This window comes from Lepisosteus oculatus, chromosome 28 (assembly GCF_040954835.1).
Source record: "Lepisosteus oculatus isolate fLepOcu1 chromosome 28, fLepOcu1.hap2, whole genome shotgun sequence".
Taxonomy (NCBI): domain Eukaryota; kingdom Metazoa; phylum Chordata; class Actinopteri; order Semionotiformes; family Lepisosteidae; genus Lepisosteus; species Lepisosteus oculatus.
This window is the reverse complement of record NC_090723.1, coordinates 2,074,378-2,093,201: the sequence shown is the minus strand read 5'-3', so window position 1 is coordinate 2,093,201 and position 18,824 is coordinate 2,074,378. Positions and strand designations below refer to the sequence as shown.

Genomic DNA, 18,824 nt, shown 5'->3' with positions numbered 1-18,824 from the left:
GGTGTCTTTTTTCTCTCTTTCTCTGAATCCAAAAACCTGCCCCTCTCACTCAACATTGTATCCTGCCTGATCTCTCCTCCTTCTTGGATCACATAATGTTTTCCTCTCATTTTCCATTGACAATCTCCTGTTCTCCTTGTCTGTTTTGGATTGCAATTGATTTCCGTATTCTACTCACGCTCTTTCTCCTTCCTATTGAACTGTCCTCTGGTTATTCCTCCTTTATCTTCTCCACGTTCTCCTTCTTCTCCATTTCTTTCTCCTGGCATCTGGCCCTCTCCCCCTGCCTCTTTATCCTCTTTCCAAATCGCTTACAATCCATTCTCTTTTCCCTGTCTCACACTGACCTCCCTCCCTGACATGCTCCATCTGCCACTTTCACTCCCTTTTCCACATATCCCCCACATCCCAACTCTCCCTCCCGATCCCCCATTTCCTCTTCCATTCCGGGCCCCAGCTCTAAAGACGGTGCCCTTTACGGCTCGCTCTGGCAAACGTGCGTCTCGTCTGCTGTGTGATTCCGGCTTCAGCGACGAGAGCCCTCCGTAGGCCCAGCTCTGTCCCGCTCCTACTCTGTAGGTAACCGGGATTGTGGGATTGTGTCTGGGGAGGGGACAGTAACCTCAGTTTTACAGGTGTTTACTGGAGGGATCCGCACAGCTCCCACTGATAACCATGCCAGCTTATAGTTTGGTATTTGTGGTTACACAGCAAAGGAAAGCCCTCCTCCCAGGTAACTTCAAATCATCCCGAACCTGGCAACACATGGTCACTATTGTGCTGACCTTTAGGGGATTCTGGTCAAGGATGGCTTAGGAGGTGGCCAAGATTCTCACCATTAGCCTCTGTTCCACAAGCAGAGACCTTCACCAGTTAAGCCAGTCTATTTTAAATTAATTCTGGAAACGTGGCTCTTAGTCATGGTCCTGGAGGAACTCTGTATCTGCTGGTTTGTGTACCAGCTGGGCCCTCAATCATCAGTGTTAATTGCTATCAGAACTAATCTGCATCCTTGTTTAGTATTTTGTCTGCATCTCTCAATCCTGCTCCCTGACCTAGTGTCTTCTGATTTGTCATTTCTACTGAGCTTCTAATTATTTAGACTAATTGAACTACTGTTGATTAAACCTTTTTGTGCAATAAACATATTTTCAGCATTCAGAAATGGTAACCAGCATAACAAAATAGCTTTAACCCTGTATGAAGTGCTAGTTTTTAGACTGCTTATTCCATGTGTCTTTGATACAGCATAATTCAGACTTATATTGACTATATAGCATTAATTTGTAACAAGCATTGCTTAGATAATTGTAAGGCAGTAACAATTTATGAGCCAGTTGAGAACACACAGACTAAACAGTTCTGTTTGATAGTCTTATCAGCTAGGTATGTCTTAAAAAAAACAATGACTGAACACAGATACCAGTTGAGCAAATATTTCACATAAAGGCTTCATTAGCCTGAATAATCAAGAGTTTGTTTGCAACACAAAAAATGGGGTTCTGAGAATCAGGATTTTAAACCAGGCCTTATTTCACCTCTGCCCAAGAACCAGCATTCTCCTGCTTGTGTCCGCTCACCTGAGTGATTCTGTGTCCCTCCTCTCTCCAGACCTGAGGAACCAGCCGTACAGAAGAACAGACGGAGGCCGGCGCAGCGCCAAGAAGCGAACCAATGGACAACAGCTCCAGGTCTCCTCGGACATCTCCCTGTGACCTGGACCCAGTGCACAGCCACCTGCAGCCTCTGTATGCCAATGACCAGTTACAGGCATTGCCTATGTGACCTGTTCTTCCACGAGGGAAGTGCTTTTATCAGAGTCCCCAGTCTGGTTCTTGAACTGGCTTCTATTTCCAATGGAGCTGATTGTGATCAGACCTGGAAAACATTGACAACTCCGAAGATTCCTATTTAAAAATGCGCTGTATTTTGAGCACAGAGTGACTCTTATTTCCCATTACAGTACTAAAGATGTAATTTTAAATGTGAGGCTGATCATAGGAAGCAACTTGGTTAGACCAAGGCTACCTCAAGATATCAAAGTTATTTAATAAAATGCCCAATGCAGGCATAGGTATATAATATATACAGGTACACCTTATTAAACCCAATGTGGATAAACATAATATTTACTCTTTTAAGACACACAATGACGTACATTTATTGCAAAAATAACTTTTGAACTTTTGGGTTTGAAATTAATCTGCGGTCTTCGCAATGAAATCACTAAATACATTAAAATAAAGGTAAATTATTTTGATAAGCCAAGGATATCTGGTCTTGCCTACTCTTAAAAATAACTTTAAGAGAGTCTTGGCCTACAAAGTATCCAACACAGTACAAATATACATAGATCCGTAAAACAGGAACGGTCCTCAAAACACTTCAAGTAAAAATATCCAACTGGAAGTCATACATTTTCAGCTGACACTTGAAACAGACATATATATTTATAAATTCTCTTATGCAACTGAAGAGGGAAACAAAAGCTAACTGTAACTCTGTGTTTAAGAAAAAGAAGATCAGTCCATAAGATATTTATTGAAAATGTTTAGCCTGTATTTCTCATTTCTGGACAGCAAACTTTAACTGTAGAGGGCAGGTGTCTGAAATCCTAACCTGGATGACTACAGTGTCTCTGGTTTCTCTTTCAGATACTGATTCTTATCAGGTTTACTATATAACTAATTGATTAGCATTACCATCTTCGTTCAGCAGGTTAGAGATTAATGACACCTACAACACCTGTCCATAGAGCTTTGAAACATTTGGGCTGTCTGTTTTATCCTTGTAAGACATAGCAGCACTAAGCTTGCTCCCTTTAAACATACTCTATAGATTGTAATATAAACGCCTTTGACAACTGTATTTAAAAATATTTTTCAATATTTTCCAATATTTCATGAGAATTAGCTACTCATAATAACCACAGCACATCTCATCACTGAAGTTTAATTTCTGAATGGTAAATAATAAATGAACAAGTGGAAGACTTCTTACATGTACAGGCTGTATTGTATTTTACTTAGAAATGGGAAATGTACCTGGCTTGAAAACTGTAATTGGCTGCCGTCAATTCTGTGATCGCTGGTTTGCCTGGGCTTTTCTGAGACACAAGATTGCACAGGCAGAGCTTCTTTGTCCAGGTGCTAGAACATCATTTGTACAATTAATGCTTTTTTAAATCAAGCAAGAGTTACCCCAGGCATTTTTTAAAAGCTATCTTTGTTATTTTTTTTGTACTTTTCTTTCTTTAAAGAGTTTTGGACTAATAAAAATAATTTTATACCACAATATTGTCTGATATTCATCTTTTTCAATTAAATAACTAACATTTGAACCACACAACCAGGAAGGGGCCTGTGGTGTTGCTTTGGCGGCTGCTGTTTGTCATGAACTGATAAAGATGGCATGGAGGTACTTGTTTGGAGGAAATGTGAGCAGAACTCTGGCAGCCATGAAAGAGAGTAAAATGGAAGTTCTCTTCCCTCACTAATGACTCCAGACGCAGCAAGACACAATGTTGATGGTTTACTGTCTTGAAACTGCTAGTCTGTAAATATAAAAAAAGCATTTTAAGGTAACACAACACCTTTTTCAAAGTGTTCTTTATACAGTATGTAGTTAGAAGAGTGGTTTGGAACAAGGCTCAAGAAAATCCCATTGTTTTGAGTGTAACATTTGCATTTTAGTAAAAAGAAACCAAAAACAAGGAACATAACAGGATTTTACACTACAGAGAATGAGCTAGGTTGAGGGTTTGGGATGAGGTTAGGGATCATTGTTACCACATTTATTCTCGAAACCATGCCTGCATCATTATTGCCAGTCTTGTCCTGTATCTCAAAACAGCAGGGATTGAGTGAGTCCAGGCTTGGAGCTGAGTTTCATTATACTGGGAGAGTTGTTTATAAGCCACTTTCCTACACATCACTAGAAGACTTGACAAAGTCAGCCATTCAAATACAGCAGGTCTTTTCTGTGCAATAAAGCAAAACAGCCTTCCTCAAACCCAAGGAGAAATATTGGCAGAGCATTTTCTGATGGTACTTTGATAAAGGCATTAGAGTGAGATCTATGCCATAATAAAACAGCAGGTTAGGTGTTCAACAGGACAGATCAGATTTGTTTGCTTTGTGGAAGACCTTTATTAATTGGAAAAACCTGTACAATGGGGCACACCTGGTTGGATTAATTAGCACTCAGAGGGACTGAAATTCCACATGTGGGAAAGGAGCTTCGGCATTGGCTCTGTGAGGAATTGGCCACCTCTCTTGGCTAATTAAGAGGCTAATAAGAACAGGTAGGAGGCAAAGGTGTTAAGTCTGTATCTAGGTTCCAGTTCAGAAGCAGGAAAAGTCAAAGCTCCAGGGAGGGAGAGAATTTCTTTAGTGTATGGCTGGCTTACAGGCCAGTGAGCTTGAGGAAAATAGCTTTGATTGTACTGAGGGGCATCACAGGTGCTGGACAGGAGGGCTATATGGTGTTTTAGTTGCCAGGCTCAGTGGAGAAGACTCTTTCCTTGGGTATAAAAATGCCTTTTTTTTCCAGCATAACCTACTGATGTAAAGTTTTGTTTTTTATTTCAAATATATGGGAGTATAATCAGTACTAGCTTTCTCAAAAGCTTTATGCTAAAATTTTCAAGGTGAATGAGCCTTTCCATGGATCACATGAAAAAGACATCCTATTTGCTTAGTGAGAAGTCACTTGCAAAATTGCATTGAAATAGAAATTGAATTATTTTAACTATTTTGGAGTAATTGTTGTGGGTTCTGCTTTACTATCCAAGCATTACACAAAGATGAAAGAAGAACCTGATCCGCTATAAAAGTTTAACTCCTTTCAAAAGGTTTTGGTATCTTAAGTATAAATAAAGCTTTTAAGAAATAGGTAGATTGTTGAGAAACAACTGCAGTGCAGAGATAGCCAATTGTTAATACAGCCCTCTTCCTCGTAGCTGCTGAGATGGGCTCACTCTGGTGCCACCTGGACCTTGTATCTGTCTGCACATGTTCCCTCCAAGAACACAAATAGGCACAAGGGCTGTGTTTTGTAAAGGATTCTTACTTCCACAACTGAAGGATGGAAGATGTACAAGAGGAAAGCATGTTTCCTTTCCTTTTGGGCTGCCACCCATCCACACATCCATTTTCTGAATGTTTCTCCAATTCAGGGTCATGAGGGAGCTGGAGCCTATCCCAGTGAGCAATGGGAGCAAGGGGGGATACACCCTGGAGGGGATGCCAGTCCACCACAGGGCACACCCAGACAAATACACACACACACACACCAATTTTCCCAGAAGCCAATTAACCTACCAGTATATTTTTGGGCAGTGAGAGGAAACTAGAGCATCTGGAGTAAACCCATGCAGAAACAGGGTGAACATACAAACTCCATGCAGATGGCACCCCAGGCCTGGAACTGAACCTAGGATTGTGCCGCAAATTGTGTTTGTCAACCAAAAGCAATTTTGATGCAAAAAGGAAGCATCTTCATTTTAAGCAGCTCTTTTTTGCCATTTTGCCAGATTAGACACTTTAGCGAGCATGCTTTGCATTAAGGGAAAATTCTGATGCCAGTCTGGCTCCCAAATTCTGTTGTTCAAAAGCAGCATCTGATTTTAGTCATTGGAAATCTTTGTATTTTTTACTTGGAACCCTAGTTCACAGAAATCAGGAGGCACTAAAAAAATCCCAGTCTTAAAAGCGAGCCTGTGGTTGTATCTTTGTGGAGCCTGTAACTTTATTACAGTCAGAGTTGTGCACCTACACAAAGAGCCATCAAGTCAGTTTTAGACAAATGATCAATATTTATTATAAAGTTGCCAACTTTTCTTTACACCCCTGAATGTTAGAATCTGGACCAGTAGTCTTTCATGCCATTCCACATGGGCAATTGACTGCTATTACAATGGTTCTGTTTATTTCACATTACCATGTGTAAAAAAAGAAAATCAAATGAAAAACTTTAAAAGATTTAATTTCAAACGCAGTATTCCTGGACAAATACTTTCTGACAAACTCTTCCCAATGGTGTTAATGCTTTTGTTGACAGTATGAGTATGAAGTAGTGTTGACAAAAAGCACATGCAACCCTATTTTTCAAATTTAGATAAAGTTCACAAAAGCATTTATCAAAAATGTTGCTTCTTCACAACCTAACAGATGAGTGAGTGGTCTATTGCTCTTTTGGCCTTGTCACAAACAGATAAACTGGTAAAAATGTCTTTATAGAATTAAAACTTTTCACACCTTCTTTATATTATTTTTAGTTCATTGCTCCTCAGTCTGATATGTACATAAAAAGCTCAAACCATTCAGTGTAACTGTACACATTCTTGTTCAAATCTGAAAATGTGTACATTTTAGGAAAGCAATTAATGCACACCTCAAGCTAACAGCAATTAAGCCTATGATCTATGAATGAATTATTCACCGTGATTTATGCATGCATTCTCAGTTGTTTCAATGTATTCCACCTGAGTCATTCCACCAGACAATGTCTCCTGCTCAAATATTGAAATAGTATTAAATATAAAAAATTTAACAGGTGACACTATCTGAAGAACTTCCAAAGTAAAAAGAAGAATTAGACACCAACAGTTCATCTGAAAGATAAAATTAGTACTCTTCTATTTAGCATTTGTTTTTTATAGGCAGAGCACCTAAAGAAATATACACAACACTATGGCAGATACATGACCACCATAATAGCATCAATATCCCATCGGAGCTGGAAGATGGAGACAGGCTGTGTCGTCTCTCAGTGCTGGGACTGGGTGGTCTTCACATGGCTTTCACCTTGATCTGCTTCATCTTCATCTGCTTCTTCTCCATCTTCTTCTGCTCCCGGCGCAGTGCGGCCTCCTGCAGGCCAGGAGGAGGAGAGAGAAGAGAAAGACAGCATACTGGATCAGCAAGGGTTCGTCCCACTCACACTGGAACCCCATTAGAATAACACTGGCTCAAGTAAACCAGGTGTTTGTCACAGCTCAGAATGTTGTCTTGTGCAGAAACTTCTGTTGAAATAAGGAGTTTGGTCCCAGTTTTGTTTTTAGCTACAGGGAAATCCACAATGTAACATTATTTAAAGGTAATTTCTGTATGTTTTAAAAAAATATTCTCATGGGAGAATACTCATCTAATTCATGTTTCTACAAAAACAGAAGCAGTCTATTGACTGCGGCACATGATTTCAACTCCATTAAACTGCAGACTATTCATCTGGCACCAAACGCCCTGCTCAATAGTCAGGGGTAAATAACCCTGCAGGTTTTAGAATTAGGTGAAAACAGTTTGAGTACAGAAGAAGAAAACCTGTCAACCTCAATTAAGAAATTAATCTGGAGAAACCTTTCAGAGCTCAGCAGGGTAGAACCAGAAGTTACAATGGCTCTCCAACATACTGTATGAATGGGAGATGTGTGTTCTGCAAGGCAGTCCAATCTCTATCACCCCCCAGTGTTCTGATCAGCTGGGAGCCTGAGATTGGGATTTCTCTTCACTCAAGACTGAGGCCATTCAGTTAATTTCACTTGCAAAGTGCGTCCATCTCATAAATGAGGTATATTCATGGATGTTCCTTTCAACTACACAGCAGTGCATTGACAGATTCCAGCCTAGTAAAAAAAAACTCAAATGCATCAGGCCTAAAACAAATACACTATATACGCATTACTTTAGTATGGTTATTTTCCAAAGCAATAATTCTACATTTCAATGTAATGTGTACTAGACACAACTGCTCAAATACAGCCCGACGCCAAGAGTGAAACTGTCAATTCATCCCCACCTCCAGGCGCCGCTGTCTCTCCGGGTCCTCCTCGTTCATGATCCTCTCCTTCTCGGCTCTCTTCTTCTCCTCGCGGCGCGACTGGGCCGCCTCCTGGCGCTGAGCGTGCGTCAGCTTCAGGAAGTTCTCCTCCACGCGTGCGCGGTTCTTGTCGGCCTTCTGCTTCCCCTGCAACGTCACACAGCGGGGCTAGGAGCGCACGCACAGCAATGCTGCAGCGCTCAGCTGCTCCTCGCCGACTAGGCAGAGCAAGACGTCAGTGGCGCAGGTACGCCTGAACTGAGTATTGTCCACTGAACTCTGAAAACTCCAAAATGAATATCAGAGGGAAAGACAGTCGTGCTAACACGCTTGCAATGTTGCTTTGTTTAAGATTTGCATCGCTTCTAAACATTTAAATACGGTCATCCGTCAGTATATTCAGTTAATGTCTGCAAGGGAAACACCTGCTCCAGAAAAGCTTGGCTGCGGTGCGAGAAGGCTGCACACCGCTGCGAAGTCTGTTGTACAGTGAAAGTGATCCGACGCCGAAATCTCCCAAAGTCTGTCTTTACAACGACTTTCTGTAGACTTCAGTATTAGTGACAGCTGTTCTGTTACGTGCAGGGTGAATTGCTATAGCTCAAAAGAATTAGCTTACCAGTCCCATTTCGAATTATCCAACGCTCCCACACAATGAATAAAGGTCTGTTATAACAAAGTGTTACACATCTAGGTAGCAAACTATATATATATAAAAAAACGTACCCATGTAATTCACAACTAGGAAAAGAAAGGTTATGGATTGCAAATCACTTTAATTCTAAATCAAGAATCGTATTGTGTTCCACTATTTAAATACTTGCTCTGATGTATAAAAGAAGCACTCAAATCAAGGTACGCCTTTGGACTGTGGGAGGAAACCGGGGCACCCGGAGGGGACCCACAGGAACACGGATAGTAAAAAAAACCATCCGTGTGAAACTCGCGTCCCGAGGTTCCACTCACCTCCCTGTTGAGCCGGAACTTCTTGACCTTGTCAAGGCTGTAGATAACCATGTTCATCAGTGGAAGAAGGGTCTCCATGTCTTTGGGCGAAGTGTTGCCCATCCCAGGCACTGCGAAGACCAGACCTGATTGTCAGAACTGGGGTGCCTGACCCCCCGGCCAGTACCCTGCGGAGCCACTGGGATATCATTCCACCCCAGGCCTCAGATAGTTGAGTGGTTCGCTTTTTTATTTTGTAATCTCAGCCTTTTTTTTTTTGTTACCCACCCAATTCAGAATCACCAGTTGTTTATCATTTAACGTCAATGCAAAGCACCTGCAGCGTGTGATGCACACGATCGAGTAGGGAGCTGTGTCACTATGCGTACACTGCACAGGTACAGGTTCAAGTCAAGCTGAAAGGTAAACAAAACTACATTTCATCCGTGGAGCCTTCCTCAGGTGTGAGGGACTGAGGGAAAGTTCTTCACCTTTTATCATGGAATGAATTTTTGCCTGTTCCATTTGGTGTACATGGTAGACAAGACACAGTAGAATCATTAAAAACACAAAATAATGTGGCCTTGTCAAGCGTGCTTATTAACCAAAATACCCATATAGTGGAAGCATTTTTTTCTCAGTTAGTGTAATACAGCTGAGTGGAGTGGTAGGTTAGGGCTCCGTTCTCTGGCCAACGGAATGATGGGTTCCTGACTGGGATATTGGGATACCCTTAATCAAAGTGCTTCACTCAAATTTACTGCAGCTCCAGTAAATATCCTGATGTATAAACAGGTCTACAGAGTTTCATTGTAAACAAGAATTTGCTCTCAATTACCTCATGTCAGTAAATTAGGGATTTAGGCTTTTAAAAACAATTGTAAAAGGCCCCTTGTATTAAAAATGACTAAAATTGAACATAAATATACCAATTGTCAATTTATACAAAATGGAAAATATAGCACAAAAATCCAGCCCTTACCATTAAATGTAAACAGTAGTGTCTTCTTAGTCTCAGGCAGTTTTAAGGGTTGTCCCTCTCTTAAAAACAAGAATACAGAGGTATGAATCACTCGGAAGCACACAAGGCATTGCTTCCTGACAAAATACATTCAGCAGGTACATGAAGAGTGTGTTTTCAGTATTAGGTTAACCAGTGTGCTTCTCACCCCCAATGGCAATTTCCTTAAAAGCATGCAAATTCTTTTCAATTTATTGAAAATTTGTATACTGCACATATAATTTAAATATAAATAAATAAACTTCATAATTTATCTTCCTTATGCTCATCTGCACCAGCACATAACTTACAATTACACTTCAGATAATACAGTGTCATTGGCTGTGCGCACACAGGCGTGCTGTCATCTGAATTGCTGGCAACACAGCAGGTGTCTGTTCTAGCAACACATCTGCTAATTGGAAAACAAATTACAGCTATAATTGTTCATTAGTAACATCTAGTGATTTGGAATTTGAAAACCTGCTTGTGTATTTGATGTGAGACAAAGGTACAAAGAGAAAATTTCAATATTCCAGCTAGACTGACAGGAGTCTTTTTTCTGTATAAATATTTTGTTTAAGAAATACTTGAAAGAAACTTACTCTTGCATAAGTTTTGGACCAGAGAATTGGTCCGAGAAATGGATGGACTCAATTTTGTCGGCATGATTGGTGAGGAAATGTACCATCTGCAAAGAAGCAACAGGAAACAACCACAGTCACCTCTCCCAAATCACGGAAGACTTTTAAATGATTAAAGTCAAGAACAGATTTGATATTATATAGTGTATTTTTTTGGTAGTCTGAATAGAGATGATAACTGAAAAACAAAAGTTTAATAACGAAAGAATAAAAGTGTGGATGACAACTACTAAATTGCCAACCATGCACATCATAAAACTATATAAACCACACATACTGTAATGGGAGACGTATATTTTACAGGCTAACAGTAATGAGCAGTACAGTGTTTGTGCTAGTATTCTCTGACGTCTAAAAGAAATACAAAACTCGGGGATAAAAAAATTCAAGATTTATCAGTTCATTTCAAGATCAGGCCTCCTTGTATTGGTAAAAAGCATTAAAAGCTTGTTCTCTATATACAAGTGTTTTTTTTGTCTCAATTACCTACCTCTGCAATATGCACACAGCAATTATCATATGCAGATAATGCAGAGATTGAATACTGTGTCAAGACAATATGGACAGTCTGTATAGCAGCACATTCAGCCTCTTCCCAGTTTTACCTTATTGTCCATGACTCCCTCTGTCACCTCTCCCATCTCGGACAGAATGGCCAGGAACTCTGGCAGCCCAAACTTGGCTCCTGATTTGGGCTTGTCGCTGCAGAACTCACTCTAATGAAGAACAAAGATGTTTAAAGCATCAGATACAAGGCCACACACATAGCACTGGGGTATATTCACTAGCCTAATCACTTTTTGCAGTCAAAACTTGGAATTGTTCTTCTCCACATTCTTCATCTGATCTCGGCTGTTTCCTAAGGAGCTGTTTGTTTTCTTGGAAAGATCCGGCCATCTTACTCACCAAGTCCTGCATCTCCTTCTGCAGCCGAGCCATAGCCTTCTTGGTGCCCACAGCAAACACGAACGTGTCCATATCTTCGTCGTTCAGAGTGACTTTGATTTGCTGTGAAAGGGACAGGAAGAGATGGAAATCTGTTCATCCGTGGTGATCTAGCAAATCTTAGCTGGTGCATTCTGACCATGTTTGAATCTGCAATTTACTCTAGCAAAACTTTACAAATGCAAATAATGAACAAACCTCGATGTTACAATTGGCACCTCGGGTTTTCAGTGTAACCTGCCCCCTCTTCACCCTCATTATAAAAGGTGCACATTTCTATTCAGTTGCTGGATACCGTTAGCAAGTAACACAGCACAACTTCATTGAATTTTACAAGCTTATTCAAAACATTAAATTCTACTAGTTTGCTTGGTTAAGATGTATGAATGTCTTGAAACAGGAAAAAAATGTATTAAAAGAGAGCTGTGGAAAATCAGAAGCCCAAAGTAAGTGATTCTATAGTGTACAGAAAATAATGTGAATCACCGTTCCAATCTAGCAATAGCTCCTGGAAGCATATTGGCCAACTGCACACCAACACAGCAGTGATGGGTGACCTACTGTCACTTGCAGTAGTTCCTTGTAAGCACAGAGGACACAAGTGACAAGTCACAAGTCAGCTACTCTCATCTTACTTCCTACAGATCTGGTGTTTGTGTTTACAGGTACTGATGAGATAATAAAGGAGACTAGTTACATACCACTTGGTCACAGGCCGGCCTCATCATTCTCGCCAACACATTCAGGAGGTCCTGGCGCTTCAGGAACTGTGAAACATCATAGAGAGGACTATCAAGCGAGCAGATGTATAAGGGCTCAGGTCTTCTGGTTCATGTTTCAATCCAGCTTTAAAGTGCCTAATTTATTTATTTACTTCACAAAAAAAACTAACTAGCTCACTGGATGGCTACCAGGGGCCAACTAATTGAACCCCTGAGGTTTTACCCATTTTTAAGATATTCTTTAAGTTTAATGGTGTTACAAAAAGCAACTGAAGATACTGCTGTTATTTTTCCATTACTTGATCCAATTCATGCAGACTCCACACAGATAGCAAAAACGTCATGGATAAGACCTTTCATAACTGAAATGCAGCTGCTTCTTTGAGTTCAATCTTTTCTATCTCGTTTCTTAAACTTAACCATATTCTCATTAAGTCCCTCCTACTGTTCCCTTTTTGAGTGAAATTTAACATTCTTAACTCCAGAAAAAAAAGAGTCTTTCTAGGAAGAGACAGGTGATCAGAACTCCATATGGACGTTAGATGACACGTGTCGGCACTCAGTCCTCACAAAAATGCTTGAAATGACACGCAGGTTGATTGCAGTATGGAAGCAATCCCAATTTAGTTACAATGTGGATCACCCAGAATTAAGTATCTGTTCCTTCCTCTTTCACACCTCGTGGTGCTCCTCTATGCCAGCACAGCTTATTAAAAGACTGCAGGAGCCACATTGCAGGAGTAACGTTTCCAAATGGCAGTGGAAAAGTGGCAGGTGGCTCCAAACCCGCCCTTGCAGGGTGTGGTCTTTTACTGGCGGAGGCACTCAATGAAGTCCAAGGCATAGCACGCAAATTACCACTACACAGAGAGAGCAGCCAGTATTGAACAGCACACCGTCTTGGTGAACTTAGGCAATGTGCAGATATAACACAGCATGTTCAGTCCCGTGCTTTACATAGAGAAAGTCAAAGCCAGACAACAGACTGCCTTATGGGAGTTAAGAGCTGCTGTGGGAGGATCTGGCAAGTCTCCCAAGGGGGAGTCAAGACGGCTGTCTTTACCTTGAGCTGAATAAGCATGCCCTCGCAGCACACACGCCCCGAGCACCACAGGTTATAGATGTGCTCGTTCTCCTGGTTCAGCTTTCCCGTGCTCACGGCTTCCTTGCTTGTGCCATCATCACCTGGCAAAAACAAAACAGTGCCGTGATGAGCAACGCCGAGCGTCTCGATCGTGTGGCTAGGTAGGCACACGCCTGCCAGGTAAAGCAGAGAGAGTCCTTTCCACCGATTCTGAACAGAGCTGCACAAAAAATAATGCACTTGTTTTAAGCATGGCACTGAGTGAGGCCAGTGTATTATGGAGACTGTAAACAACACTGAGTGAAAACAGTAGTTTTTCCTCCTCTTCGACACAAGTGCAGCAGTTGATCGTTGATGTTCTAACGCCCAGACATTTGCAGACAAAATGTCTGTGAGGACAATAACCTGGCCAGAGTTTTAGAGGCTAGACAGTTAGAAGCAATCATGTTATTGTGAAAACTACTGTGAGATTTGTGGGCTGCCTTCACACCTTTTGCTCCCTGAAGAGGAATGCAGTCATCACCAATAGGGGAATCTTGTCTCTGGTGCCATACTGAGAACTTATAACAAATAAGCTCAATAGGTAAGCACATCTCATAGGGTTCTGCCCCACCTTCTGAAGTTTGGATGAGAGGGACAGCTCTGTCAAGACCGTATCACTGTGGATATGGCGCTGGATCTCTTCCCCTCCTCCGAGCTACTCGGATTGCTTTACATGCTCTCTTTCTAAAAAAAGAAACGGCGCAACCAGTTGGCAAAGCCCCCCTCCCCTCTCTCACCCACGAGTGCAAAGTTGCTCTCCAGCAGCTCCCTGTGCGAGTTGAACCAGGCTTGGGCTAGCCTATTGTTCTTGTTCTTGCCGATGATATAGTTCATGATGTAGGCCAGCAGCCCCGTCACCATCAGGATCTCCATGTAGTAGCTCTCCCAGCTGTTCTGCAGGTGAGGCGGCACCTGGGAGGCATGATAAAAGGAGAGATTGGTGAACACTATCAAATCTCACTTATCAAAGAGCAGGAAGTTATTGTGCAATTGAGTAGATTACACTTAAAGAGTTGCTTTTTTATACTCGCTTAGGAGTCCTTAAGATTATATTTTTTAATAATCACTCACCCCAAAATCCCAAATGGCAGCGTTCAAAGATGATGATCACACTTGTACTTTTTTTGTTTAATCATGTGGCACAGACAAAAAAAAGTAAAAGCTGTTTTTAGCTCTGAATGTGGTGTGGTGGGAAATCCAGCAAGGAGTCAGAAATAGGTTATGCACAGGAAATGTCTGTTTGCTTATTAGCTTTTTTCTGTTTAAGTTAAGCCAAGTGAAACAGGCCAGAAAGCTTTACAGAGACAGAAATAAAGGATAAGATAATGTCTGGCTGTGACACCACTGTCTCTCAGATACAGAAACAGAAGCTAATAAACAGACAACCAAACAGAGCCAGATCATACCGTAAGAATGTGGATGGGATCCTTGAAAGATGGGTTTGACTTCTCAAAACCTTCAAACTCCTCGGCATCATACTTATAGAGGTCTTCATCCTGCAAGATAAAATGAATTCAAAATGAAGTCACCAGGGCATGGCATATATTCTGCCAATGCAAACTGAAAATGATTACAGTCTTTGATGGTACAGTATTTGCATTTCAAGACTACAGATACAACAGCTTACCCATCTAGAGCAGTTAAGCTTATGGTGAAAATCCTCAATAACCGTCGGAGAGTTTTAATTTTATTTCTAAATTGTAACGCTCTTAACATTTGACTTACATTACTTATACAACCCCTGGCAGTAACTGTATGAAAAAGTTTCAATCTTTTTTGCTGGCATTTTTATGAATAGTCGCATACACGGATGGCAGAGATTTCATTTAAAAGTGTTGGATGCCCATGAAGAACACGTTCTATTAATCTGAACTACAGAAATGACTGTGGAAAACCAATCTCACTAGAACATGAATAGAGATGACCTGCGGCTATGACCATGATCAAAAATCCCTGCAATGATTCGAAATGCACTTTAGAGACTGTTTTTATTAATAGAAACATTATATTGTGTTCCAACCTATTTTCTAGTTAGTCACTTAGGGCTATTTCCCTTTGGATGTGATGTCCTTATCCAGTCTGACTAAATACGGTGAAACCAGATAACTAGCCGTTCGGGTGGGACGCCGGACGAATGCGCTCTCACGGGGGTCTCGGTGTCCTCGAAGTCGTCCTGGCCCTCCTCCACCTCCACGGTGGCCTCGTCCTCGTCGTCCTGGGCGGTGACGGTCCGGGGGGGCGCCTCGGTGGGGGGGTCTTCGCTCACGTCCTCGAACTCGGCGAAGTCGTTGTCGTCGAACTCCGCCAGCTCCTCCCCGTCATCGAAGTCGTCGAAGCGCGCCCGGGACGCGGGGAACCCCAGCAGCAGCAGCAGCAGCGCGGGTACGAGAAACGGCTTGCCCATGGCACCGACTGGAAACAGAGCCAAGAGCATGCCAGGGAGAGGGACACAGGCAGGACCCCCACAATCCCGCAGCACACCGGTCACAACATGCAGGCACGCGTGGGACTCGTATCAACTCGTATACGATAAGAATAATAATTCTCCTTAATATTGGGCCTAGTGTTTCCTCAATTTTGTTTCAACCTGAGTAGCCAAATAGCTGGGTAGTTAATTAAACAATTAACCTATTTTCTTAGATATATTATGGATTTTTGTAATTTATAAAAGCCTGCTGGTTTTTGTTCCAGTCATGCTCTGTTTTACAGCTGCACCCACTTTAAATGACTTGATAATCAGAATAGTGTGAACTGGCTGAACATTTTTAGCCCTTGCTGGAGGCTGCCTTTCATCTGTTACACTCCTTACGTAAAATAAAATCCCAAATGTTTCAGAGCTGGGGGACAAAAAAACCCAACTTTTTTAGAATAAAAAATGTTCAGAGAGATTTAGGAAAACCATTCAGTCTGGAATGTCAAGATTCCGCCCATTATTCACGGATACGGCCCTGTAAAAACTGTTTAACAAAAATAACAGACAGCTATGCTTCCTCCTGGCCTGCTCTATGAAAATGTAGCTGCAGGATTAGTATGGGAAAAGGATCCCAAGGATTTGATGGCAGCCTGGAGAGTCGTTAATTATCTTGTCACTGCAAAGCCTGTTCAACACTTCTGGAACCAGAAGCAGCCCTCAGTTAATTGACCTTATTTCAGAATCCCAGAGCCTTCAGTTTGCTACATCCCTAGCCTAATCATCCTGTTCCATTCAACAGCACCCCCGACACACAGGTACATTTATTATAAGGAATTTGGTCTGGTTCAGAGGAATTACTGTTCGTGACATCTGATGGGAAACCACTTAAGAGTAAAACACCAACCAAGGCTGCTTGGTTACTAAGTGTAACTTTTCTAAGTGCACAATCACTTAGAAAAATTGACGAAGTATTAAGTTTGAAACATTGAAATACTGAATTACTGAGGCCCTTACTCCCTCTTTTTCTTTATTTTAATGAGCAGTAACAGTCTAGTGCAACCAATTTTAACAGATGTTAGAGGATTTTTTAATTGACATTTTTAAGCTTAATAACCACGTTTTGTGTACACGGAATTATTATTAGTTATTTAACAACTATAAAAACAAGTGTTCCATTGTGAGTAATTGCTGCGTATACACCACCTTAGTTTACAGTAAAACAACGTCCTATCTTATCTGTTTAGCGCGTTCAATGAAATCAACTAGGAGATAACCATGTTCACGCTAATCAACAACAGAAGTAAAAAAAGTGTCGCTTTGGACCTTTCATTTTAAGCCAGGATTTAAACAGCATGTTTCATCATGTGTCTCTTCAAAGCGTCAACACTGACGGCTGTACAGAAAGGATAAATGAGTACATTCAAACCTTAATTGGATCAATTCAAGGCTTAACTGGATCAATTCCAGGACTGCGCTCAGGTGAAGCTTTGTTCATAATTTAAGGAGACATTGAAAAGCTGCTGGAACTACAGCAGGTACTGAAAACCGGTTTGAACAACTGACCCGGCAGGATTTTTATTGCAGCGATCTATAGCCGTCTTGGCAATAACATCGGAAAGGTGTTTTTTTTTTTTAGCTGCGAATTAGTGATTTAGGGGAGGGAACACGAGACAAATCACTCTAGCTAAATGCCGAGAACTTCTTCGTTGGCCTCGTTTTACTGCCATACGGAACCTCAGGACCTATAAAGACCAGTGTTGGTGTTTTTTTTTACGACTTATTTTGTCCTTAACCTCAGATACCCTTCTCGGGGTAATAAAAGGTCAGCCGTGAGTACGCATGCGACAATAAAATAACGAGCTTGCGCAGGGAGAGGGGAGACACGCTAACCTCAGCAAGAGCCCTCCTCAAGCAGATGTCTTTTCACGACTTATCTTTATCTGGCTGAGGTATAAAATGCAAAACAAGCGGAAGGGAAACGAATCACGGCTGCGTTTAATGCTCACATAGCACAACGGTAGGTGAGACAGGCTGGTTTTTAATGGTCGTTGAAGCACAGTTGCGGGGGGGCGGGCATGCAATTTTTTAGGAGAAAATGTAAGTCGCAAACATTAATAACAACGACACATTGTCTTAAATATCTCCCGATTACAGAAATAGATCACCTAGCACATTCCAACCGCTAATGAGATTAAGTATTGGCAACTAACCCCTGTTCTTAGGCGCAGTAAAACACGATTTTAAAGTGTATCTGACTGAAATTTATACCTAGAGATCGCGGTGAATTGCAAACTACAGGGAGCGAGATTTCCTTTAAACTCGGCGGAAAATCGTGCACAGTCTCGGAAGTCTGAGGCTATCCGCGACCATGGACGTTATTATCAGGCATTGCTCTTGCTTTACAAAACACTTCTTATTCGTTTTTTTTACCTTGTTTTAGTCCTTCTTTATTGTGCTTAGCTTTTCTTTCCCCCTCTCTTTCTCTCTCGCCCCGGCTGATTGTTTCGGTCTTCCGAGATTCACGGGTTTAAAGAAAATACAAGGAAACGACGTCCGTTCCCACTGCTGTACCCTCCGATCCGGCTGCGGAACTACTGTCAGTGCACCGCTTGCGTCACGTCCGCCGCCGATCACTCAGTCATGACGTAACCCGGTCTGGGACGTGTGTGTGCATATACACATGGTGCACACTTACTGATTAAAACAGGCTGAAAATCTGTACCCTCGGTGCCAGCGGACGAAACCCATCTTGTAAGGAGTATAAATGACGCCCCTCGTCAAAATGGTCACAAGTTTCAATCCTTCACACTTAAGCCTCGTTCGTAATGCCTGCCTGAAGGAGATCCTAGAGTAGGTTTTTAAATGCTCTAACGACCATTGAAGGCTAGCGATTTTTTTTTTAAAAAACATACGTCCACGTTTAGGCCAAACTGTATTTCTAAACTACAGTTATGAAGCCTAAACTGGTCATTTCTAGATATTGGGCTGGACCAATTGTGCTTAAATCCATCTCTGATGCATACAGGCAGTATGGTCCAGGAATATGTTGTTATTCTGGGGAAGAGTAATTATTCTTCAGACGTTATGAAGCCCACACACATTCATTCCATCAGCTATGATTGAGGCATTTCTATTTTAAAATTAATTCTGTGCCAATAAAGGCTGTGAAAATATACATTTTACTACTCTCTCCATCCCAATTACTCTGATA

At 41.5% G+C, this 18,824-nt stretch overlaps 2 protein-coding genes across 5 annotated transcripts in view; one reads left to right on the top strand and one right to left on the bottom strand.

Annotated features, from left to right (window-relative positions):
• Positions 1-3,294, top strand: part of fmnl1b (formin-like 1b) — a 52,504-nt gene extending 49,210 nt beyond the window's left edge. For 3 of the 4 annotated variants that reach the window (XM_015362091.2, XM_015362088.2, XM_069185648.1), the window contains one exon: positions 1,612-3,294. In XM_015362091.2, coding sequence (XP_015217577.2) covers positions 1,612-1,715 — 104 coding nt within the window. In that variant the 3' untranslated portion in view covers positions 1,716-3,294. The other variant, XM_069185649.1, reaches the window with a different exon arrangement.
• Positions 3,295-5,795: 2,501 nt separating this feature from the next.
• On the bottom strand, positions 5,796-18,218 carry ccdc47 (coiled-coil domain containing 47). Its single transcript, XM_006638162.3, has 13 exons — positions 18,044-18,218; positions 15,347-15,612; positions 14,607-14,696; positions 13,938-14,112; positions 13,138-13,259; positions 12,054-12,119; positions 11,314-11,415; positions 11,013-11,123; positions 10,369-10,454; positions 9,746-9,804; positions 8,785-8,894; positions 7,798-7,965; positions 5,796-6,872 (listed from the first exon to the last, which is right to left on the bottom strand). The coding sequence occupies exons 2-13, from the start codon at positions 15,602-15,604 to the stop codon at positions 6,792-6,794; spliced, it is 1,428 nt and encodes a 475-aa protein (XP_006638225.1). The 5' UTR covers positions 15,605-15,612; positions 18,044-18,218; the 3' UTR covers positions 5,796-6,791.
• Positions 18,219-18,824: the final 606 nt, after the last annotated feature.

Coding starts and splice junctions, on each gene's coding strand:
- ccdc47 (XM_006638162.3), bottom strand. CDS start 15,604: ATGGGCAAGCCGTTTCTCGTACCCGCGCTGCTGCTGCTGCTGCTGGGG. Junction 14,113..14,606: donor ATCCCATCCACATTCTTACG/GTATGATCTGGC, acceptor CATGCCTCCCAG/GTGCCGCCTCACCTGCAGAA. Junction 11,124..11,313: donor AGAAGGAGATGCAGGACTTG/GTGAGTAAGATG, acceptor GTTCTTCATTAG/AGTGAGTTCTGCAGCGACAA.